The sequence below is a fragment of the Haliotis rubra genome, unplaced genomic scaffold (assembly GCF_003918875.1).
Source record: "Haliotis rubra isolate DU_JTF1 unplaced genomic scaffold, ASM391887v1 Scf441, whole genome shotgun sequence".
NCBI classification, from domain to species: Eukaryota; Metazoa; Mollusca; class Gastropoda; order Lepetellida; family Haliotidae; genus Haliotis; species Haliotis rubra.
This window is the reverse complement of record NW_025767126.1, coordinates 623,362-649,703: the sequence shown is the minus strand read 5'-3', so window position 1 is coordinate 649,703 and position 26,342 is coordinate 623,362. Positions and strand designations below refer to the sequence as shown.

The 26,342-nt window shown below is 39.3% G+C and overlaps 1 protein-coding gene and 1 long non-coding RNA gene across 2 annotated transcripts in view; one reads left to right on the top strand and one right to left on the bottom strand.

Moving 5' to 3' along the window:
* The window catches only part of LOC124289450 (dual specificity tyrosine-phosphorylation-regulated kinase 2-like), a 45,826-nt gene that overhangs the window by 9,165 nt on the left and 10,319 nt on the right, over positions 1-26,342 (top strand). Inside the window, exons 4-8 of the mRNA XM_046726067.1 lie at positions 7,419-7,559; positions 20,711-20,812; positions 22,251-22,365; positions 23,778-23,899; positions 25,169-25,291. Of these exons, the coding sequence (XP_046582023.1) occupies positions 7,419-7,559; positions 20,711-20,812; positions 22,251-22,365; positions 23,778-23,899; positions 25,169-25,291 (603 nt within the window). The remainder of the gene's footprint in view (positions 1-7,418; positions 7,560-20,710; positions 20,813-22,250; positions 22,366-23,777; positions 23,900-25,168; positions 25,292-26,342) is intronic.
* Positions 8,551-25,390, bottom strand: LOC124289454. The gene is made up of 3 exons (XR_006901698.1): positions 25,307-25,390; positions 24,729-24,739; positions 8,551-8,563 (listed from the first exon to the last, which is right to left on the bottom strand). It is a non-coding gene; the product is annotated as an uncharacterized LOC124289454 (long non-coding RNA).

The following is a 26,342-nucleotide window of genomic DNA, read 5'->3' as shown; positions in this document are numbered from 1 at the left end:
CAGACTAGATTAGTTGGCAATGGCATGTTTTGATGTTATCTGTATCAACCTTCAGTTAATTGACTTTAGTATATGAGGGGAATAGTCTAGACCAATTTCATTTCTTGTCTTAGAGGTTTTTTTAGTTCACTATAGCAAGTGTATTCAAAATGTTTTAAAATGTAATGCTACCATTATTTAATTAAATGCCGTTTCTAAAATATTTCATATATCAGGTGAGCTACAAAACCTTGTGGGTCTTCTTTTTCATAGCATATTCTATTACATGTATAAGTATATATTTAATCAAACACTGTATGAAAACAGTCTTTTTGTATGGAATAATACAGTCTGTGGCTTAAACCACTAGTCTCAAGATCTGGGTTAGAATTGGTCTTCAGCAACCCATGCTTTTCATAAGAGGTGACTAACAGAATCGGATGTTCAAACTAGCTGACTTGGTTCATACATTTCATCATATCCTAATTGCGTAGACTGATGCTCATGCTGTTGGTCACTGGATTGTCTGGTCCAGACATGATTATTTACAGACTGCTGCCATATAGCTGGAATATTGCTGTGTGCAGGCTTAAACAACAAACAAACTGAAGCTGGTCTAGTAAACCTTTGTCTGATCCACGAAGCTCTAGTCTAATATATCTATTTATTACCCACGTGGTCAACGTATGGGTAGTTGCATACTAATCTCGTACGTCACACGAGTGTCGTATCGCGTTGACCTGTGTCGTAATGACTTGACCTGAGATTCTACGATTTGATTGGATAACCGATGACCACTCAATTAGGTCACATTCTAACGTAACTATTTTTTCATTCATAACAAACACGTGAATTCATTCATTCTACAACTTAAATGCATTGTGGGAATGTAAACATCGCGAACGTTGCCGTGTCGCTGTTTAATTGTGAGTCAAACTGAGACATTATATCCTTCGAAAGACGTAAACGCAATGTTTCCGCCAGTGATGTTAGCCGAATGAAGCAACTGCAAACCAAGAAACGGGGTGCTACGGAGTAGTTTACTGTAGGAGGCTGTACGAGGCGATGACAACTGACATGCATCGTGACGTCGGTTACCAAGGCAGTGACGTCATTACATCGTGACGACATGCAAATATTGTACTACAGTACAAAACTCTTCCGCAACCTCTTTATGAAACCGGTTTCGGTTTGAAACCGAAAAATAACAAAAATACGCTATTTGGTCAATTTAATGCATGTAAGACGTGGGTAATAAATAATAAAAACTTGTGACCTTCCTATGATATCTGATATGATACCATAGGAAGGACACTCGTTTCGTATAATTCGTATGTAATGAGACCTCGTGTAGTATTCTCTATGTATGCTATGAGATTGAATTTAGGGACCAGTTCAAAATTTCAGTGTCTGATAAAGGTCTAAATTCCTTGAGCATGTTAAGTGGAGAGGGTATTGATGGTTCTGCAAGTTTTTCTTCCGACAAGAATCAGCTTAACTTATTTCTCAATGTTTTCTATAAAAATTTATGCATTATGGTGTATAAGCAAAATTTCCAATACTTTTTCGTTGATCCTATTTGTAATAGTTAGGAATGGTCTTCAGCAACCCATGCTTGTTGTAAGATGTGACTAACGGAATCGGGTGTTCAAACTCGCTGAATTTGTTGACACATGTCATCATATCCCAACTGCGCAGATCGATGCTCATGCTGTTGGCCATTGGTTTGTCTGGTCCAGACTCAATTATTTACAGACTGCCGCCACCTAGCTGGAATATTTCTGAGTGCAGCGTAAAACTAAACTCAATCACTCATCGTTGTTGCTAAATAGACACCACTGGGAGCATTCCTCTTACGTTCCTCTAAATGCTGCTTAAGGAAGCCATCAATTGGTTGATTGAACCATTTCCAAATATTTCAGAACAATGCTATTTCTTATATCTCCATATCCTCTGAACTGATATTTTCTGAAAAAATAAATAGTATTGAAAACTTAATATATACATTGATTTTAACACTAATACATCACAGACAACATAAACTTATTGATGGATTTCTCAAAGAAAGGGAAGCAACTCTTCCACAATTGTCCCTTGTCATCAGCAGAAGTGTAAATATATTTCATTGGCAAACATTTGCAGCTCTGCCAGTGAAGTCATTTTTCACTCATGACTGTTATATGCATATTTTTGTATAGCTGAAAATGGTGCCTAGTTAGGCTGGTTGCAGTTTGTGAAATTTATAGTAGTGTCTCTTGGATGTTTTTGCAAAATGACGACAAAGTGGGTTTCTTCAACATTCACAACTATAGCCTCTTTTTTGGGGGGGTATTGTCATTCATAGTTAAACTATTTTAGATTACTAGTTTTAAATTTATATCTGTGATAATCTAGTTATTTTACTGTCCTTCGTTGACAGGATTTTAATATTGCTTTCAATTACTATAAATCTATAGTATGATTTAGTCACAATATGGCTGAAATATTGCCGATGTGACTTAAAATATGAACTCGCTCACTCACTCACACAAAACAGAACAGGTTTCTAACTGAGGAAATACCTGAAATGAAGCTTACTGACACAGTTGGTAGGGATGTCACGATACATAAGTTTCGTGAATCGATACGTATTACGATACCCATGTCAAGATTCGATGCATATCACGATACCTATTTTCGCGGCATTATTGCGTAAATTTAGTTACATTTTGAACATTAATATTTCATATTTTATAATTGTCCATGAAAAGATCAACATTTTTTATTCTCAGTGAGTTCTAATTTCCCATCTTTGCGCATGAAAAATAATCATAATCTCATAACATCAAAAAACATGATACAATTGCAAAATGTAAATGATACATAAACATATTTAAACCGATACTTTCAAAACTAGATATGGATACGGTTTTGAATGTATTCACTCACATATTCGGTGAATCGAACAAAAGCCCTTCATGAATTCAAATCGTTATTCGTGGTCACCAGAAACAAATATTAACAAATATTTATGATTTATATTTTTAAGGGAATGTGTTTTCCTTGAACCCTTATGTCCTATTTCAAAGTGAGATATGCAAGAATGGAATATGTACTAGCTTGATGTCATGTTAGTTTTAGAGGGCCGCATATGGAAGTTGACTATAACTATTCCATACCAAAGTTGAGTGTCATGAGATCACTGGTTATTGCCATGACAAATTAACACTGTCAACATTGGCGTTCCATATAGTGCATCAATCACGTAACTATAATATTGTATTCATGAATAATTATTCGCATTCGTTACCAGTATTCGTGATACATATCATATTCGCCACATAGTGTATTAGTTGCAGGCCTAGTATCGTCTTAGAAACAGTAGCGATGTATCGTGGCATCCCTAACAGTTGGTAATATCTCATTGAATATCACATGCTCTTGCGAGATCTGATTTTCAGCTTAAGCCTATAAGTTTTACTTGGTTTCTTTGCAGGAAGTATTTAAAATTTTCAAGATTTGTTTTCATCCTTCCTCTATCCAAAATCGAATCCCCACATGGGTACAATGAGTGAAGCCCATTTCTGGTGTCCCCCGCCGTGATGTTGCTGGAATATTGCTAAAATGCGGCGTAAAACCAAACACAGTCAGTCAGTCAGTCTATCCAAAACAACCCTTTTGCCTTTTCAAATCCGTTAAACAAAACTTTGGTGGCTTTATTTCCAAATTGTTTCCCATCATGATACAGCAAATTTGGTCCAAAGAATCTGTAATTCAAGAAAAATAATTGTTTGTTCTTATACTGAGAACATTCATCACATGAATGCTATTTCAGCTAATTTCCACCTTTAAGACTTTTCCATTATGAATTAACTCATAGCAGTGAGGCGATTAATATTTGATGACCTCTCCATACAGGAGAGGGGACTTCCTTATAGCCTAAACATTGCAACAATAGATCCCTTTCTGTAATAATCGTGAGATATGCATAATTGATACATCTCCCAAAGATCAGCGCCAACAACAAGGGTTATGATTTACAAGTGACCCTGATTCCCACAATAATTTTGGCACACATGGCATGGCAGTGAGAACTTTGTAGACTCAAGTTGTCATTGCAAGAATTTATTGCATTCTTTTGTAACCGAATTTGGAATTTGGTGGAATTTCTTGAGCCTATCTGTAAATCATTCTCTGAGCTGTGTATTAAATATGAGTACACAATGTCAGGGTTCCGGCTTGGCTTTGTAAAGTTTGTAAATGCCATTATGGAGAATGTTATGTATGTGTGAAGTATTTGTTACTTTGATGCTCTGTGAATACTTATGGGCACTGCAGGGTCGACAGTGTCGACTGGTCTACCTGTATTCATTAGATGGCCACTTTTTGTTCCTCGTTTTCAGACTGGTTTGATTAACATGAAGAAATAAAAAATATACATTTTTCCTTATCCCGACTTAAACTAATTTCTTATCTATCACTCTCCTAAAATGTAGGGTGGTGGGGTAGCCTATTGTTCAAAGCGTTCGCTCATCATGCCAAAGACTCGGGTTTGATTTCCAACATGGGTACAATGTATGATGCCCATTTCTGGTGTCCCCCCACCGTGATATTGCTAAAAGCGATGTAAAACTAAACTCACTCACTTCCAAAATGTATTGAAACTTTCTGTGCTGTGTTCCCCAAGAACAGAAAAACATCTCACCTGAATGCGATTCTTGTTAATTTCGAGAGAAAATATGGTACAAAGAAATATAATTTTATCAAGCACAACCAGGATTATATTATGATATTTACACAAGTGATTTACAGATTGGGCCTGATGATGCCATGACGAATATTCTATTTTGGATTATGATAATCATTGTTCAGATTGTTTATCAAGTTTATGATTTTCCTGATCACGTTCACGATAAATAAGATCCTATTGTTATCTGTTCCTGCAGAGCTAGGGGTGGTGACGTAGATGTTAAATTATACGCTATCATGCGGAAGTCCTGGGTTCAATTTCCTTCATAAATGAATGTGTTTGAAGACAATTTTCTGGTGCCCTAACAGTGTTCACGAATGGTGTTTCAAAGTAACAGTCCTGTAAGTTTAAGATGTCTGTCTGACCCATTGAAAATTCACAGGACCCATGGAATAAAATTAAACACACATTTCAGATTTTACATTTCTTATAATTGGCAAAAGTCAAAGTCATTGTGAATGTACGGTCAGACACTGGGGCCGGCAGGTTGTAGACTTCTATCGGACCGTTGGCAAATCTGCCGGATCTGTCAGAGGGTCAGATGCTATTCGTGAACACTGCCCTAAATATTGCTGGAACTTTGTTTAAAGTACTGTCAACCCATGCTCACTCACTCACTCGTATGGGATTACTGATAGCCTCAGCAATGTTTGAGTGAGTGAGTGAGTATGGTTTTGCGCCGCTTTTAACAATATTCCAGCAATATCACGGCGGGGGACATCAGAAATGGACTTCACACATTGTACCCATGTGGGGAATCGAACCCAGGTCTTCTGCGTGATGAGTGAACGGTCTAACTACATTGCTACCCCACTTCCCCCCAGCTGTGCTTGAAATTAATAAAATTGCCTAGCTGCCACCATGACCAACATAAGAAACTGCAGTCCCTGACAAAACTCTCTAGTTCCCCCTACAAGATCAATGCGACATATTGTGATAAGGCCAGACCAATTTTATTTCTGGTTTTACTGATCCGCTAGTCGTGTTTTTACAAGAATAAGAAAAAGTTTTAAATTAAGTTTTTTTCTGGATTTTTGCTTTGGTGATTTTTTTTTTTTTTTTTTTTTTTTTTAAATTCCCCCTCCTTGCCTTTAGGTTTTCTGAGGACAAAAATCTGTAAAACAAGAAATAAAATTGGTCTGACCTAAGCAAATTAACATGTACACAGTTACTGCACCCCAAAGGACTCATACAGTATTTGAAACTAAAAAAAGAAATGTGGTTCCAATTACCTGACCGACCCTTGCATTCTGGTGCCGACCCTAGTTTTTTAAAACGGTATGAATAAAATAAGCTTTCAGATACTATTGTTTTTCCCGGGACCGATTCACATCAGTCATTTTGATAGAGAAAGTCGACATGATGTCCGCAAGCTTGATTGAATAAACAATTACATACACATTGATAATTATGTTATTAGTTTGTACTTTACTTCTAAAACAAATGTTTAAAAAAAAATCCTAAATACTAAAGAGGTGTAATCGGAACCACAACATATTTTTTTATTTGGCCCTACAGCAGGGCACAAAATGTCAGACTTGAGATGATATTCAGAAATATAGATTGGAAGAATTATTAACGATTATTGAAATGAAAACTGTGTCATCAATATAACTAGCATAAGTATTGTGAGGCAATAGTTTTACTTTACACACACTACACCCAATGCCCAAAGTTACATTTCTATTGATGGACTGCTTCTATATTATGTCGTCAGTTATCCATGCGTAAAAGTGTCACCTCCGAACAGTGACATGAATTATGTTGATTTTTTTTTTTTAAATAATATATTTTTTCCCAAAATGTTTGTGAATATTAATTGATATTTTGCTGACAATTATCATTCTTATTAGCTAGCCCTAACAAAATCTGGCCAGGTGCTGATTTTGAACAATGTTCCTAAAGCTTGTCAAGCCTCTCAAAGTTATTTTATTCATCGGTTTTATAAACTTTCATTCATACACTGTCACTGCAGTTTCAAATTTCATTCCTAGGGAATTTTTTTTTTTTTGCTTTTTAGATTTGTTTTTACATCATTTGCAAGGATGTAATGTAAACTTTTTCAGGTTGAATTTTTTATGAATTATTGAAATTGAATCCTATGCCATGTTTTGGCAACAATTAGTGTTGGTTATTTAATTCATTTTCATAAATCAGTTTCTTTCTTCCATCTTGTATCTATAACTACATACTCTTGAAAGAACTGTTCATAGATGTTTAAATTTCCAAAAGAAACATGGATTGGTAAGCAAGCAAAATGCTTACATCTTACATCAAATCGCTCTGGTAATAATGAACAATAGAAGACTGTTCTAAATATTTTACAAAATGTAAATAATGTCATAACAAAGGTCAACAAAGTCAGCCTTGTGAGTTAGTGGTACCAACATGAAACAGATTTATAGATGGGAATTCATTTTACATTCAGTGATACCAAAAAGTATGATCATTGAAATCTTTTGCTTGTTATGTCCCCAACACGCGTTTAGTGCAAAGCAGGGGATATAGTATTAGGCTCCGTCCGTCCGTCCATCCATATGTACGTACGAATTGGAATATCTTGAGAACCGTTGACTAGATTCTTTTCATATGTGGTACCTAGGTTCATCTCAGTTTGAGAAAGGTCCCAGTCAGGTTTGGTGACCTTGACCTTCATTTCAAGGTCACAAGGGGACTTTAACATTTTATTATTAACCGTTTTACATTACAGGATCTGTTTAATCAGAACAAAGTTGTTGTGATCAAGATTCTCCACACAACCTACTTCAACATCGGGGCACAGGAAGCGGAATGTTTGAGACGGCTTGCTGTGTCTGACCCTCACCATGTTTCTCACACAGTCAAATTGCTTGTAAGTATGTCGGGATTAAAGGTTGAAATTGTATGGATGTCAGCTTCTGTAACATGAGGTGTGTATTATTTATCCTTCATCAGGTGAACCGCCTCCGTGGTGTAGTGGTTAGAGCGTCCGCCCGAAGAGCGGAAGGTCGCGGGTTCGATCCCCGACCGCGTCATACCAAAAGACATTAAAATATGGTACTTGTTGGTCTCTGCCTGGCGCTCGGAATTAATGGGTACAACAAGGACTGGTCGGCTCGGAGTCAGTATACTGTATCTGAGTGGGGTATTCATGCTAAACTGCAGCATGGTATCTCAGTGAGCTAGCACTATAAAACCAGCTTCAGTCTGGGCTAGTACAAGCAGACACACATACACATACACACGCATGCACGTCGTCATATGAGCGAAATATTCTCAAGCACGACGTTAAACCCAATTTCACCTCACCTCACCTTCATCAGGTAAATGAAACAATAGAAGCCAGTGGTTTGTTGATGATACTGATAATTAATAAGAACTGTTAAGTATGGATACCACGATATATCGATACATCGATGCATCAATACTTTTTCTAAGACGATACAATTATCGATACATTCAGAACTGTATCGATATTTAGTTTTGAAAGTATCGGTTTAAATATGTTTATGTATCATTTACATTTTGCAATTGTATCATGTTTTTTTGATGTTATGAGAGTTTTAAAGATCACATATACTCTAGGGGGTACAAATACATATATCATTTATTGGCATCATTATAAATAAAACCCAGTCATTAAAACTACTCATTTCGACATTTAATTAACATAAATCGACCTTTTTGACAACAGTGCACAATTCTCCCTCGCGAAAGAAATTTCACCCAATCAGAGAGGGGCGTCTCTGTGACGTCATATGAGGAATAGCTTTGAGGGCCGATGCAGAATTCATCTACATTTTAGGGGGTAAATTATCTTGTTTACAGTTTTGTCTAATCCTAAAAAATCCTGACAATATTTGTGAAAAATGAAAGCTTTATGTTTTCACAATCTACTGTCATAAAATCTTGTCATCTGCTTTGCCTAGCTTCCAAGTTACAATTTGTTTTCATAGACGATTCTGTCAAAATCGCAGTGGGACATTAGGAAGGGTGGATGCCCATCAGATGCTGTTATTTGGAAATATCCTCGGTACTTGTTGTTTTGTAATAAAGTATCCCAACAGTGTAAGATTTTTCAGATTTTCTTATGCTTGGATGGTATTAAGACTGATCCAATTTGTTCCTATTTCAGTGTTTTTACCTCGATATTTAATCATGTTATGTGAAAATATGATGTCTATTTCCTATGACATTAAAAACACACATTTCATGTATCTGAATCCGTAAACTAAACAACCCCACTTTGCCATTGTAAGAAATATCTGAAAATTTACTTGGGTAAATGGGTACTAACAATTTTTAACTCAGTACACAACAAATGCTTATGCAATAATGAAGTTCAGTTCGTATCGTCAAAGCAGTGTCAGCCCATGATTTTTTTCAGCCAGTCAAACTTGCATGCAATACAGCGATTACTACTCTCTTGCTGTAACCCTTGTTTGGTGGTAAACCTACACATATGTTATTTGTCATCATTCACTTGATGGTCAGTCAATGAATTTATAACAGGTGTAAATAGTGGCAACACCACTCAGATTACCCGACAAAGGTTCCCATTTGGCATTTCTCGAGTCTGGAGTAAATACTCAGCATGATGAATTAAGGTCTGATGTGGCAAGTGGATTACATCTTATGCAATATGCGCATGGAGGTGCAGCAAGAGTATCAGCTGAGTTACAAAAACAAACATTGATCAAAGGATTAACCGATAACACGCTGATTGATTAATTGCTTTTATCTTGCACAGCGAATTTGTTAAAAGGTAGTGTTTATGTATGTGGATTTGCTAATCTATACTGAATATACCCTGTCGTAAAGTGTCTGTGTAAAAACAACGTCCTTTTTTCAAAGGATTAACTGCCAATAGATTGATTGATTGTTCATTATTGGCTAACTAAATTACTTATTTTTCCTTATCCTGACTCATGCTCTTTTTCCTTGTCTTCTTCTTCTTGCGAACATAGTGGAACACTTGTATCTCCCTAATTGAAGCTCCCTTCAATGTAAAATCACTAATTAGTACTCACCACGAGTTGCCTCCCTCTTCCATTGCGCGGGAAAGGAGACGCCACCCTCTGGCCTCATGCTTCACTCTCTCCTTCTTCGCCCAGTGAGCAGGATGTGAGAGCGCCTGTGTCTCCCTACACACTATATCCTTTGATTATTCTTAGTTAGTTACCTCTTATAGTTTACTATAGAGGTGTAGCTAGTATCCTTCAACAATTATGTATTGATAATTAATCGTATTTCTGCTGTTTATTCACGGGACGCCGTGATTGTTCAGCAAGTTTACGTTGATGAAAATCTGTACTATTTGTAGATTACGTTTTTCTGCTGCTGATCCATTTAATATGCCCTAGCTGTACTTTCGCCATGTGTTTTCTTCACGTTGCAGTTACTGTATTAATCTATCTAATTCTGCATTTAATAAATATTATCTTTGCGTCTTGAGGCGTGCAGCAGATAGGTCCACGCAACCAAGGTTTAGCCATGGCCGATACGCCGGACCCCTAGCCAGTCAGCTGCTGTTGGACCCCCCCTCCCGCCTGGTGTTCCGCTAGAGTTACCCTCGAGGGAGGCGTGGGATGCAGTCCGCCCGTCTCCAAGAAGCGTCCTGCATCCCCAGACATCCCGTCGTCCCAGCCTAAGACTAAGAGGGCTTCGACATCATCTCAGCGCAGACTCCATTACCCCCAGGGCAGCGTCTACCTCCAAGGGAAATCAGCGAAGTCTTCCAGAACCTTCTCAGCCGAGATTGTTCCCGCCGCCAGAACTGGGCCTGTATGATGATCAGCCGAGAAGGAAGATCATCTCATCCCGGACTCTGACTTCGACCCCCAGCCTTCCGAAAGCCTTAGCGAGCGAAGGTCAAGTCGTCGCTCCCCAGGTCCGGACTCAGATGAAGCTTAGCGAAGGTCTTCCGCGAAGGGCTCCAGTTACAGGCTCCAAGTCATCTTCGTCCTAGAGGGTCATCAAAGGGATTCCATAAGAGCTTCGCGAAGCTATCAACGCGTTCACCACATAGATCTCAGCGAAGGTCACCCTATAGGCGCAGTTCGTCAGACCGTTCTCCTCGCCGTTCTCCATACCGATCACCTCGTCATTCACCTCGCCGATCTCCTCGCGGAGTCACAACACCGTTCGCCGCACAAGTCTTCACGGAAGTCCCAAGTCAGGTCTCCATTAGCGTCACCCTGCACAGCGGTAGAAGCATACAAGTCACCATCGGAAGAGCATCAACCTCTTATCAGCGATCCCGTTATAGAAGATGATGGAGGCATCATTTTCTCCGGCAGCTGAGATACGCTATTGGATGGTTAACAACCTGGACCTAGCTTCACCTTCCAAGAGCGGTAATCCGCCCACACTTACCTGATGAAGGAGGATGATGCAGATACCATCACCTTACCTCCGATCAACCCGATTGCTCTACGGTCCCACAGAATCTGGACACAGCCTTCCATAAAGCCACACAAAGTCCAAAGCCACACTTACCACAGTTCAACGCAGAAAGAAGTTCTCAACCCATAATATGGACCCCTTCTTCAAGGCACAAGAGATCAATGATAACTATAAAGTAATCAGCGATGTCAAGAATAAGAACTATAAGATTGATGACCCGCAAGCTGGTTCAGATAGAAACCATGACAAGGCAAATGTTCTTAGGCCTTAATAGATCTAGAGCGATCAATGAGACTCTTATCTCCAGATTTGAGATTCGACATCTGAAGATGACAGAATGATCTACTCGGCCCTACTTATGCAAAGAAGGACCAGCAGTTTCTAACGGATCATCTCACATCAGTCTCTGCAGCGCTAACTCTGGCTCGTCGTCAAGGCCTCCTCGCTTCCTGCAGCTGGGGTGAGCAGTTTACAGCTCCACTCTACACAGCCCCGTGGTCTACGCCATCCATCCTCGGCGGAGGAATAGACAAAGTCTCTAAGGAAGTCACCAAGGATTCTAGAGAAGTCCTTATGATAAAGTCGATGGACACGCTAGCCAAAGCGTCATCAGGCAGACTTCACAGAGATATTCAGGGAAATCTAAATTCACTGGATTACAGAAAGCTGCAGGGATAGGAAGATGGCCAGCTCCAGAGGAAAAGATTCTTTTAAATTACGCCCATATGGCAACTACAGAGGAGGATCAGGAAGAGGCAGGGCACCCAGAGGTTCCCGCAACTATAAGCGATGAAAGACAGGTTCGGAACGACTGGAGTCTTCCACCCCCAGCCGTTCCAGTACAACCGTCACAAGTGGGTGGACGCCTTCAACTGCACTGGGAGAACTGGGGAATGTTACAAGACCCATATGTCTCCAACATTCTTCAACACGGATATCGAATCCAACTACAGGCCACCCCTCCGCTGACAGTCAACCCTCACAAGTTAGAGCTTCCAGAGCATAAGCAACTACCAAAGTTAAGAGAGGCTGTTACATCTCTCCTAACCAAGCAGGCCATAGAAGTACTAGATCAAGTAAACATCGAACCAGGCTTCTACTCCCCAGTTTTCCTAGTGCCCAAGAAAAACTCCAAGGAGAAATACAGACTCATTTACAACATGAGCACATTCAACAGAGATTATCTCGCATGGAAACCGCTAGCGTTTCGCATGATACATCTACCTCAACTACGGCACCTAATTAGTCCCATGGACTACATGGCCAGTATAGATCTGCAGGATCGTATCTACACATCCCGATACATCCGAATCCAGGAAATACCCTACGGTTTACACTAGGCGGGCTGCATTATCAATGGAAAGTACTCCCCATTTGGAATATCATCGGCCCCTGGTTATTCACAAGAGTAACGAAACCTATAGTCACCTACCTACATCGTCTAGGGGCTACGCGAAAGTCGCGTTCTACCTCGGCGACAGGATACAAGTAGATCAAGATCCACAGCATCTCAAACTACAGTTAAACTTCATCATCAAGCTACTAACACAGCTAGGATGGTTAGTAAATCTACTCAAGTCTGACCTAGTACCAGCGCAAGATCTGCGATTTCTAGGCATTCGATTTATCACGACACTGAACCATATCGTTAAATTACCAGAAGACCGATGGTTCAAGATCCAACAGACCATTCCACAAGCCTTACTCTCTCCGCTACCACTCACGACAATGGCAGAGTCTGTTGGGTCTCCTCCGCCAGCCCAAGACATGACAGTCAGAGGCAGACTACAGTTACATCCGTTACAGGTCTTCATCAATGCTCATCTCGGCGACCTACAGCCATTCAGTCTACCGAAACACATCAGACCTCATCTACTATGGTGGACCAGGGTGTCGAATGTCTGCGAAGGCATTTATTTAACAGAGCGAATTCAAAACCCATCTATATGTAGACGCTAGCGTCGGCTCCAAGGTTGGGGAGCTCATCTCGCCAACCGGACGGCATCAGGGTTATGGAATCAGCAAGAAAGCAAGCTCCACATAAACATACTAGAGATGAAAGCTGTAATCAACGCCATACTTCATTGGAGCACCATTCTACAGAAGGCATCTGATGATTCATACCGACAACTCAACAGTAGCGTTATATATGTGAACAAACAAGGCTCAAGCGAGATCACTGAACCTATTGACTTTATGCTTTCAACTGTTCGATCTAATCGGCGATCTCAACCTACATGTCAGAGCATGTCACATTCCGGAGCCAAGAATGTACTAACAGGCGACTCTCGGCCACACCTACGTCACACCGACAGAATGGATGCTCCATACAGAAATCTTTGCACAGATTATCAAGAAAATAGGAGCTCCACCAGTAGATCTATTAAGCCACTCGCTTCAACAATCAGCTAACAACATTCGTATCACCAGTCCGGATCCACAAGCGTGGGCAACGGGCGCTCTAAGCATATCCTGGGAAGGCCTCAGCGGCATTACAAGTGTTACAGAAAATCAGACAAACACAGAGCCTCCAACTGATTTTGGTGCAGCCCTACTGGCCAGCCAGAGCGTGGTTTCCAACTCTTATTCAAGAAATCGGACAACCAACACTAGAGCTACCAAAGCTCGAATCTACTAATACATCCTCGCACCAAACAGGCACACGGAAACCCAGAAGCATTCCAACTTCGCATTATGGACTGTATTAAAGTGTGTCTAAACAAGAGAGGTTATTCAGCCAGAGCGGCGAAAGCAGTCACGCTTGCTTTACGCTATTCTACACGTAACTTGTATGACGACAAGAGGCACAGTTTGAAACTTTACGCAGCAAAAAGGGATTTACAGCGAGAAATGCTACACATCCACAAGTGGCTGACTATCTGTGTTACCTACGCCAAAATAAACATTTAAAAGGCTCGACATTGTCAACATATCTTGCCGCGCTTAGTTCTGTGATAACTATGAGAACGGGTGTCAAGTTAACCAAAACACCAGAGTTACTGGCCTTACTCACGTGCATTTCGATTGGAGGATCAGAAACAGAAGTTCCAGCTCCTGCTTGGGATCTAAATATAGTGCTCCAACACCTCACAAGTGAGGCTTATGAACCACTGGAATCAACAACTTTTGAATTTCTCTCACAGAAAACATTGTTCCTGTTATCCCTAGCAACGGCAGCCAGGATGTCAGAAATTCACGCACTAGATTATGAGAGAATACGTTTTGACGACAATCAAAACATAGTGCACATGGGACTACGATGGGATTTCATCGCCAAGAATCAATTGCCAGGTCAACCAGACAGATTATTCCATGTTCCTGCGCTCTCCTCAATTCTCGGATCTCAAGATACGCTTTGACCTATCTCTATGCCCAGTCAGAGCTCTCAAAATCTATCTACTGACGTTTCCAAAATGAGGCGAATTGACATCTCAAAGCGATTATTCATCCCTCTATCGACAGCGACTCAGACCCGAAGTCTCGTACCACCATATCAATATGGATAAGAACTGTCATACCAGCCTACAAGGCTGCAGGACTCGACCCTCCAAGAGCATCTAATCCACATCAGAGCACTGGCTTCCACACTTTCGCTCTACCACGGTAACTGCTCATTAAATACCATTATGGAGGGCTGCTTTTGGAAATCCGACATGGTGTTTGCTAATCACTATCTGAGAGATATTACCACGAGGACGTCTCAGGTATTCACCATTTCGGTCCCATGGTCCTCGCACAGCAGTTGACAGTCCCTCGTGAGACGATAAGACATAGTCTTACGAGATTATTATGTATATATCATACCAGTATCATCTAGCTTATAACTCTCACGGAGTTTTAGGGCTTTTATATACATATCTTAAGTCTACTTAGTCTTAAGCCCAGTACTGATGTTTATGTACAGTTGGGTAGCTTCTCCATTTTGGAGTCGCTTTTATACCTTTATTGCTATTATCATAGTATATTATTATTGTAATACCCCATCTATGGCAGCTGATAAACTTATGGTTTATAGTCGCAGGAATTATCCTAATTCAGTGCCATTATGAAGTTCCTGTAGGGGTTATTACATATATATATAAATCACTATTTATTTAAATCCAAAGTATTCTGGTCTTTTCCCACCTCCGTTTCCGTTTAGGATTCTACAAGCAAAGAGCATCGTCAGGATAAGGAAAATATGTAATTTTCTGAATAAAATTGATATTTTATACTTATCCTGACTCATGAGGTAAGCCCTCCCATCCTCCCCACATAACACTTTGGATTTCCCTGTAAATTCAGGTGTTGGGCTCGCTATATAAGGAGAGAGTGAAGCATGAGGCCGAGGGTGGCCCTCCTTTCCAGCTAAGGAAGAGGGTACATATTTAGCTCTGAGTAGAAAGTAGTTTTGATTTTCTAATTTGATGAGAAAACAAACCATTATCTCCTTGATTCTCAAACAGACTTTAGCCCGTGATGTCACGATTTTTAAAAATGGCCCTGTCGCGAACATCCGCCAGTCTGAGGATAAATGCTATTTAGGTTTGTTTTCACCGAGTTACTGGTAGTAAAATATGTATCTGATTGATGGCCAATAGGACTTCGCGCATGACATACCAGGGTTGAAATACCCCATATATTAGTGTGCCATGGCACGGTAATTATTGAAATGGTACGGCTAAAAAATGTTCTCGGTGCCCTTTTGACCGCCTGATTTTCAGAGACATAACTCACATTTAGTCATTTAATCCCAAAACAATTATTTTTTTCCAAATTAAATAATACCATACATATTTGAATGCTCATAAACCTATTTCTTTATTTAACAATAAATTTCAAATGATGATCATCATTGTCATTTATTCTAAAAACATGTGGGCATACTCGATTTCTGAAAGGCACACCTAAAATATTTGTCTGGTGCCCTAAGGCACACTTAGAAAAAAAAGTATTTCTATCCCTGCGTACCTTATAACATAACAATTTCTCTCGTGGAAGCGAGGTGGGTGTCAATATAATACTACTCACAATATTATTGGGACTTTGACCACAACCTCGCTTCCGAGGAATGAAATCGTTATGTTACAAGGTGTGTCATGCAAAATCTTTTTGGTCATCAATCATATATATATTGTACTACAACTAGTAAGTAGTTTTGAACACAAGTAAGATATCGTTCGGGCTTCCATAACGCTTAAGCCGCTAGACTCACAAACATAACCCATTTAGCTTAACTCCGGGTCCGGTGGAAATCAGTGCATGGTGACACCATCACCCGACCCTAGGAGCAATTGACAACAACGGAACGATTCGGCATGTCTTTGTTGACGTAAGAAATCAGCAAAATGACGAGCTTGTTACACACTTTATATACAACTAACTGAAAATCCTTCCTCACATTACGTCACTTCCGGTTCGCTGCAGTGCTCTGGCAACAGAGTTACGTAACCTGTCTGTGGTTTCGTTGGTGGGCGAGAGTGAAGCAGACAGTCTTTTGGCAACTTTTAATCGCTCGCTATTAATCAACCACAAGTTTTTTAAGAATGAATTTGGTGTTCCGCTTAAGACTAGCCACAAGTCTTTCATATGAAATTGTTAAAAGTGTGCAAAAAAACCAAAGTTTATTCGTTCTTTAAATGATTATTTTTCATGCACAAAGATGGGAAATTAGAACTTTTTAATCTCTGAGAATAAAATATGTTGATCATTTCATGGACAATTATAAAATATGAAAATATTAATGTTCAAAATGTGACTAAACTTACACAATAATGCAGCGAAAATAAGTATCGTGATACACATCGAAATGTGACATGGGTATCGTGAGGCGTATCGATTCATGAAACTTATGTATCGTGACATCCCTACTGTTAAGTGTCCACCTTCATCACTTTTGTTGTTTTCACATGTACACATGTACCTTTCTGCTTCCAACAGTAAGTACATCAAAGTCTGCATCAGAAACATGTTCTTCATATTACAGAAGTTGATATCCATACATTTTCCACCTGATATGTATCACTTCTAATGTCATTCAAAGATTTTATCACTTCTAATGTCATTCAAAGATTTTACCTCTGGACTATATTTACTGAATCTAATTTTGAATTTCATATTTGTTGTCTGAAAGTATATGATATATTTGTGACATTTTTATGAGGTGAAGTTTATTTGAATTTTTATGTTCATTATCATGGCACAGGATGTGGTGTCAGTGTTTTGCAATCTGTTACATTGTTGTAACTCTGGGACCTGTCCATGGTATGATCCTCACCAAGCTGTGTTTTCTGACTTGTTTGACACATGTCATCATATTAGGGCTGGGACGATTCACCGATGCACCGGTACATCACGATACATTTTAGTTTGATACAGTTATCATAACGTCGACTGGTGTATCGATACAAAATGATACACAACTTTTTTTTATCAAAACAGTATTATCTTTACATGTTAAAGTACTTATGTAGAGAAAAATACGCAAGTATGATAGAGTTACGTGTTTGTTTATTACAACAGTGTTATTGTTATACACAAATACCTTGAAGCAAATCATTTTAAATCTTAATTCTGTGTCATTCTTTCAAGGTGTACGTATCAGGATACATATCGTATCACAGGTAAAATATCACGATACTTATCGTATCATGACATAGTGTATCGTCCCAGCCCTACATCATATCACATTGTTTTGATCGATGCTTATGAAGTTGGTCACTGGATTGTCAGTAAGAGAGACAGAAGCCTCGGTATGGAGATTATATAAGTGCTTCCATTACTAAGTCACTGAACTTCTAGGGATCATGTCATTATAAGTTTCAAACAGGTGTGACTGGAATATTGAAATGGCCACATTAATGTTTGAATAAAAATGTATTTTGATGCTGTGCATTTAGTTGAAAGAAATGGTCTTGTGTGTTGTTCAAGCACCCTTGTAAAACACTGCTGGATCAGTTTATCATGTTTATTGAGCAGTACATCATACCGTTAGACATCCTTAGTATCAGACAGGATTTCTGTCACATACATCATTTACTGTTGTGTAAATGTATTTAAGCAATGAGTCTAAATCAGTTTCATTAATACTGAGGTTCTGCATTATATTACCATGTAAATGACAGCAATATATCAAAATGTTGGAAACTGAATAGTGTTTAAATATTTTTAAACAACGTTGTAAAGACATGTAGTACCAAGAATGGACGCAAGATACTGAAGAAACTCAAAATCATTGCACATGTATTCTGCTTTTAAATCTGATAATAATGATATTGTTCCAGAATTGTGTTTGATTGCACTCTCTTCGTTTCATCTGTGCAGAGTTTTAACAAAATTCAGATGCAGCACCACCAATCTGAAAATAGTTTTGCATAGAACATCTAAAGACAATGACATTAGTGTAGCTATGTGTGATTATGGTAAAAGTGTACCAGAAGATGAGTATCATGTGTTAATAATATGTCCTTGATATGCTGCAGAAAGAACTCAATACATACAAAGCATCTATATCATGAACCAAAATAAACCAAAAATTGTACTTTTTTTTAAATACTAAGAACCATAATATTGTGCTCCGTCTAGCAAGTTTTGTAAACAAAATATCATGTCCATGTGCTCTGTAAAAATATAATCCAAGTTTTCATTTTGTACTATTGGCCTCATGGCGGTGTCGTCCCACGAGGCCTAAAATTATTCAATTAGGTAGGTACAGTTCATTAGGCTATGTGGGACTTCATGCCTCACTGGTTTTATGGGATTACGGTGGATTATTGCTGGACTGGTCCATTATATGGATATAGCTACAAACATACGTATTTATAGCAAGTTTCTTCCTTCTCATGTTAGTTGGAGAAGGAAACTGAATAATATCCACTTCATGTAAATACTCCTCCAGTAATAATAGATCTAATCTTCTTAAAGGTCACATGCAACGTAAAACACAACTTTGCAGATTCTGATACCTTTCGGTATGGACTTACCGAAACAAAGCGTCAAAAATGCAAATTCAACTTATAAAGTTGGAAAATAACGCGATGAAGAATAACGCGCGAAATCGGAGTTCAAACGTTTCACTAATTTTCCCCAGACTTTTCTGGGGAATACGGGTTTCAACAGCTGGCTGCGCTCATAGAAACGCGGCGCAGTGAAATAGGGTTCGCGAACTTGGAAGCGGGCTGTCTGGTGAATACTCGGTGAAGGCTTTGGTGTGAGCTAGTTTCATAATGTTTTGTTGATATCTCACAGGCGAGCTTTTGTATGTTATGACAGTAAATAAACTGTTTATATAATTTCATTTGTCTATTTCACCACACGCTCTTCTTACCGAAGTCACTTTCTCAGTTCGATACTTAAAAGCAATGTCATTATTTAGAGTTGACACGATTTCTAACTGTGATATAGATATGTCGCTGTCACAGACAAAACTCAATGTCTTGTTTTATTGACACCAGTGTGTCTGAATGCCTGGCTGCTAATGACAATATTCAATACACAACTGCGATCACTGACCACATGCAATTTGAACTTAACACCTATCAGGCTATACATAAACCATAAACAAAACGCATTGATTTATGGCCCTAGTTCGGTCTCTGTCACATTATGTAATTACACAGACAGGCAGGTGTGATACTTGAACACATGACATGTTATGATGTCTGTTGATTGCAAAATGTTATACACAAAAAATGAGCATGTATTTACAAAACCCAACTTTCTATATATACACACACAATGACCCGTGAAGGCGGCATCTGCTAATGAACCAGCCGTTACACTTGAGTGCACACCCAACCGCTCTGACTGGGTTCGGTATCCCGGCTGCTTCGTTTCGAGGGAGGTAAACCCAAGTACAAAATATTGCACTTTTGATTTGCGATTATACGCTTATAATTTTGTTTATTTGTTTTTTCATAATCAGCAATGCATATTATATGTCATTAAGAAGTGATAATTGTGTTTTAATTATGTTTGATCTTTGGGTTGCATGTGACCTTTAAGATTAACAGTAAGTGCTTTCATCCCACTCTTGTTTCACACCCCAATTACCTCATTAATTATATCACGCGGGCAAACTGTAATTAGGCCTTGTGGGATTTATTAGGTGTGAATTTTAGGCCTCGCGGACTGTAACCCTCATGGCTACATTTATGAAATATACTTGTCTGTCTGTCATCATTTCCCACTGATTGACAGGCTGTTTACAGTACCTGTATTTCTGTATATATTTGCTGTCACGCTGAAGGCCAGGGTTTGATTCCCCACATGGGTACAATGTGTGAAACCCACTTCTGGTGTTCCCCGCCATGATATTGCTGAAATATTGCTAAAAGCGACGTAAAACTAAACCTCACTCCCTCACTGTATATATTTGCAGCATTTGGTTGTGTCAGGATATGCTTCATTTTCCTGTGGGGGCTACAGATAGCTTCTTGTTTTATGGATAAATAAACAAAATGTAGTCTATTCATTCTGATTCATTTGTCCATTTTGATGATTCAGAAAAAGATTTTGTGTTTTGTGGTCATGGTGAAGTGAACAGAATTGTATGTGAATAGGTGAGCTATGTTATTGGATATGTGTCACTTTTCGCAGTCATTTTGGTTATAGCAATAATTTTGACAACATTTTTTGCAGAATACATTTGTGTTTGGAGGACACTTCTGTATGGTGTTTGAATCCTTGTCGCCTCATCCTATTACTGAAGTATTTGGTGACCTTCACTTTCCCAACTGTACGGTAGGTAGCCATCTTGTGAAACTACATCATCTCCAGTAATCTATGGCACAGTGGTTCACTGCTCAGAGTTGTGTCCCTTAGCCATGGACCCGTGAAGGTCCGGGTTAGAATATTGATCTTCAGTAACCCATGCTTGTCGTAAGAGGCGACTAATGGGATCGGGTGGTCAGGCTCGCTGACTTGGTTGACACATGACATCGTATCCCAACAGCTTAGTTCGATGCTCTTGCTGTTGATCACTGGATTGTCTGGTCCAGTCTCGATTATTTACAGACTGCCGCCACAAGGCTGGAATATTGCTGAATGCGGCGTTAAACTAGACTAACTACCTCACTCTCTCACTTTCTTACTCACTCACTCACTCAATGATGAAGCTAATGTTAAACTTCAGCACCTGCATTTGGTAAAGAAGTTATGTTTCCAGGTGTTGGTGTTGATGAAGCTGTGTTAGTGTGTTGTATGATGAAGCTGTGTTAGTGTGTTGTATGATGAAGCTGTGTTAGTGTGTTGTATGATGAAGCTGTGTTAGTGTGTTGTATGATGAAGCTGTGTTAGTGTGTTGTATGATGAAGCTGTGTTAGTGTGTTGTATGATGAAGCCTGTGTTAGTGTGTTGCATGATGAAACTGTGTTAGTGTGTTGTATGATGAAGCCTGTGTTAGTGTGTTGTATGATGAAGCCTGTGTTGGTGTGTTGTTGTATGATGAAGCTGTGTTAGTGTGTTGTATGATGAAGCTGTGTTAGTGTGTTGTATGATGAAGCTGTGTTAGTGTGTTGTATGATGAAGCTGTGTTAGTGTGTTGTATGATGAAGCTGTGTTAGTGTGTTGTATGATGAAGCTGTGTTAATGTGTTGGTAATGATGAAGCTGTTAGTGTGTTGTATCATGAAGCTGTGTTAGTGTGTTGTATGATGAAGCTGTGTTATGTGTGTTATATGATGAAGCCTGTGTTAGTGTGTTGTATGATGAAGCCTGTGTTAGTGTGTTGTATGATGAAGCCTGTGTTAGTGTGTTGTATGATGAAGCTGTGTTAGTGTGTTGTATGATGAAGCTGTGTTAGTGTGATGTATGATGAAGCTGTGTTAGTGTGTTGTATGATGAAGCTGTGTTAGTGTGTTGTATGATGAAGCTGTGTTAGTGTGTTGTATGATGAAGCTGTGTTAGTGTGTTGTATGATGAAGCCTGTGTCAGCACCTGCACAGTGTGTTGTATGATGATGAAGCTGTGTTAGTGTGTTGGTATTGATGAAGCTGTGTTAGTGTGTTGTATGATGAAGCCTGTGTTTGATGAAGCTGTGTTAGTGTGTTGTATGATGAAGCTGTGTTAGTGTGTTGTATGATGAAGCTGTGTTAGTGTGTTGTATGATGAAGCTGTGTTAGTGTGTTGTATGATGAAGCTGTGTTAGTGTGTTGTATGATGAAGCCTGTGTTAACCTTCAGCACCTGCACAAGGTAAAGAAGCTGAGCCTCCAGCTATTGGTTGTTCTGGGCTTCCTCCGACAACAGAACACCATCCATGCCGACCTCAAGCCAGAGAACATACTGCTGAAACACGGTTAGTTCATCTAGAATACAGAGGATTCAGGAATATTACTGAGGCACAGAATGATATCACTGGTGATTGAGGCCACCAGAAAATAGATGTTTAATCTGAACGCATGTTCCACCTTCAGAATACACTTTCGGGCTGATACACTACAGAACTCATTGCTTTGCTTTTCAATTATAACAAGATTCAATCCTTCCTGTATCTTCCCGGAGACCGGAAGGTCGCGGGTTTGATCCCCGACCGCGTCATACCAAAAGATGTTAAAATATGGTATTGTTGGTCACTGCCTGGTGCTCGACATTAAAGGGTACAACAAGGACTGGTCGGCTCGGAGTCAGTATAATGTGTCTGAGTGGGGTATTCATGCTTAACTGCAGCATGGTATCTAAGTGACCTAGCACAATAAACCAACTTAAGTCTAGGCTAGTACACATACACATGTATGCACGTCGTCATATGAGCGAAATATTCTTAAGTGCGACGTTAAACCACATTTCACCTCACCTCACCTTCCTTTTTCTGATACTGAGATCACATGATACTTTGATGATGGTTCTGATAGTTCTTTGCCAACATGACCACTCATCCGTAGGGCTGGCTACCATTGTAGATCATAGAGACCAATAATCATTAGCGAAATATCAATCAATTATTGATAAATATCAGAGAAGTAACTTTGAACATTGCAAAAAGAATGTGAGAAAGAAAATAACATAGTTCCTATCACTGGTGAGAGGTGATTCATTTGTGCATAGATTATTTACAAAAACAGCATTTTGAACAAAACTTAAAAGTTACTACAGAATAAAGATGCAATTTTGTGTATTGTGTGTGTGTAAATTGAATCTTCATCTCATCATAATAGTTTAGGATGACACATTCTTTTTCAGAGGAAGTCCTCCTTGGGGTACATATACGCATTAAAATGTCCATTTTAAAATCCTACGCCAGTTGTAACAATATTGTAATAAAAATATTTACAAAACATTGTTCAACCACCCTTAGCGGAAGGTCTAGTACAAGGGCCCCATACACCGCATGCATGCAGCCATATGAGCAGGAAACTCACCTCACCTCACCCTTCACCTCACACCAGCCAAGAGCAGAAACTCTCACCGTCTACCTCACAGTTCACTTTTCATGCTGTCGTTTAGGATGACACAATTTTCATATAGATTAGTAGTTATTTCTTCACATGAACAATATTCCAAATATCAGTCTCTAGCCAGCTCTACTGGTATGATTATTATTCTTCCAGCCAATGACAGTCAAGTCTGTGACTTTGTTCACATGATACCTCAGTGGGAGTTTTGATAGTTCCATGGCAACATGACCATGAACTTTGATATACCGATTAGGCTATTTCATCAGTGTCATGACCATTACATTGGTCAGTAACAGTTCTTTGTTTCTTCCAGTCAATGACCTGAGCTCGGTGACGGTGATAGACTTTGGGAACTCCATCCAACATGTCCACAAAGAAGTGTCTCTGTACTACCGTGAGTTTGATGTCCAGACTCTGCTCTACAGGGCACCAGAGGTAACTACACCATTGATTCTATACCCTAAGTGAGAATAGTTTAGCGCCTCTTGTAGCAGTACTACAGCCCAGTCACAGTAGGCGCCGGCTGGTGGGGTAGCCTAATGGTTTAAGCGTTTGCTCGTCATGCCGGTTCAATTGCCCACATGTACAATGTGTCATGTGTCCCCCTCACCGGGTTCAATTGCCCACATGGGTACAGTCAGTCAATTTCCCACATGGGTACAATGTGTGAAGCCCATTTCTGGTGTCCCATACAGTGATATTGTTCGAATATTGCTCAAAGCGGCATAAAACCAAACTCACTCACTGTAGGTGCCACCATGAATTAGGATCCATATTTGGCCAATATGTGAAATCAACTGTCTTTTATGTGTCACTTTTGATGTGCATTAACCAGTATGCTGTCATTAAGTATGCTAATATGAGCACTTTAGCCATGCTTAGCAACCAAGCTTGGCAAAAGGATTTAAATATCCGTCATCAGCTTTAACAAAAATTTGGAATTCTGCATTCCAAATTCTATCTTTTAAAAAAATGTTTAGAAACATATTTGTCATGTTGCTGTTTTTGTCCTGTAAATGCTTTTGTACTGAAAAAAATAAAACTGACCAATGTAAGACGTTGAAGTGTTAGACTTTATGGGTCCAGGGTTTAACTCCCAGATTTTCCCAGATTTTGATCCCAAGTCTCTCAGTATCATACAGGACATTTCACCCAAGTGGAAAAAACCCACCACCTGCATTCCTTTAAACTTTCTGACAATTTTGTTGTCTGTATACAAAATGAGCGAGCAAGTATGGTTTTGCGCCACTTTTAGCAACTATACAAAGTGAAAAACTCAGTGTTCATAGACACAAACCAAAACATATTGTTTTGACAATAGTTACTTGAGTACCCTTTTATATGCTTTCTCTTCTTCATAGCATTGTCTGATGGGAGGGGGCGATGGGGTAGCCTAGTGGTTAAAGCGTTTGCTTGTCACGTCGAAGACCCGGGTTCGATTCCCCACATGGGTACAATGTGTGAAGCTCATTTCTGGTGTCCCCCGCCATGATATTACTGGAATATGCTAAAAGCGGCGTAAAACCTCACTCACTCACTCACCATCTGATGGGTGTGAATTTTCTGTACCATCAGGTAGTGGGGGTTGGGGGATGTTACCCTAATGATGCTTGCTATATTTGTAATTTACACAGCAACACCACAAGTGCTGATACCAACTGTCATTCAGTAACATTGTCTATAATGAGGATATGTGTTTGGTAGGTGATGTTTGGAATCCCGTTTGGCACCGAGATCGACATGTGGTCCCTAGGCTGTATTCTAGCAGAACTTTATCTCGGACGACCCCTCTTCTTCGGAAAGACGAAGCCAGAGTTACTAGCATCAGTAAGTCTGTATAACAACAGAAATAAAATAGCAAATTATACCTTTCAAATATTCCCTGAAACTATTATATATTTTACAAAAGAAAATCACACAAATCGTGTACTGAATTGAACCTAGTAATTAAAAAAAAGGCCTTATGACAAAAGAGTTTGAGACTACAGGATCAACTAGCAGAAAATATGCATTCATTCTTGTACCTTAGTCAAGTAATGTTTGAGGATTTATGGAAGGTGTGGGTCACTACTACCAACTTACCTTCCTATGGCTTCTTGGCTTGGACATAGCACCTCTGCTAAAAGACAGCGATATGTTACAATTCATCAGATTTCAAACAATTCATAGTTCATGCTGGTTATAGTGCTATCCCATTGTTGCAGTTTTACATACATACCCTACTCAGAAACATCATTCAGACCAGTCCTTCAGTTGTTTTGTTGTCTTAATGCTAATTCCCAGTCTGGTTATCAACAATTACCATGCAAGACTCGTTTTAGTGCTTTGTTACTTGCACTGGTGCAACCCAATATTATAAAGTGCAACCTAGTTATTAGTCTAACTTGCAACAGGTGCAAGTCAATTTTTAGTGGGTAAACTTCTGAATAAAACATAAATAATTCAGTAGCATATTCTTTATTACATATTGTAGTAAAAGCAGTGCAACTGGAATTTGGCTGGTACAACTAGGTTTCTGTTTTAGGTTGCACCTGGTGTAAGTAGGTTAACATCTCTTAAATCGGGCCCATGTTTTGACATCTTTTGGTATGACACAAACAGGCATCAAACCACCAACGTTCTGCCCTCCAGATACTCAAGGCAGATGCTCTTGTAGAGTTATGTCCCTTAGTTGTTCCAGGATCAGGTGCCTTAATTTTGTGTGTGCCATCACTTACATACAGTATTGTATAAAGATGACTTGCTGGAAACTATTGCCATTGAAGAGATGTAGAGGGAAAGTTAGTATCACTCATTCTTGTGACAGATTGAGAATTATTTTAAAATACATGTGCAGTGTTTATGTCAAGTAAATATTGTGATTATATCATGTCTTTCA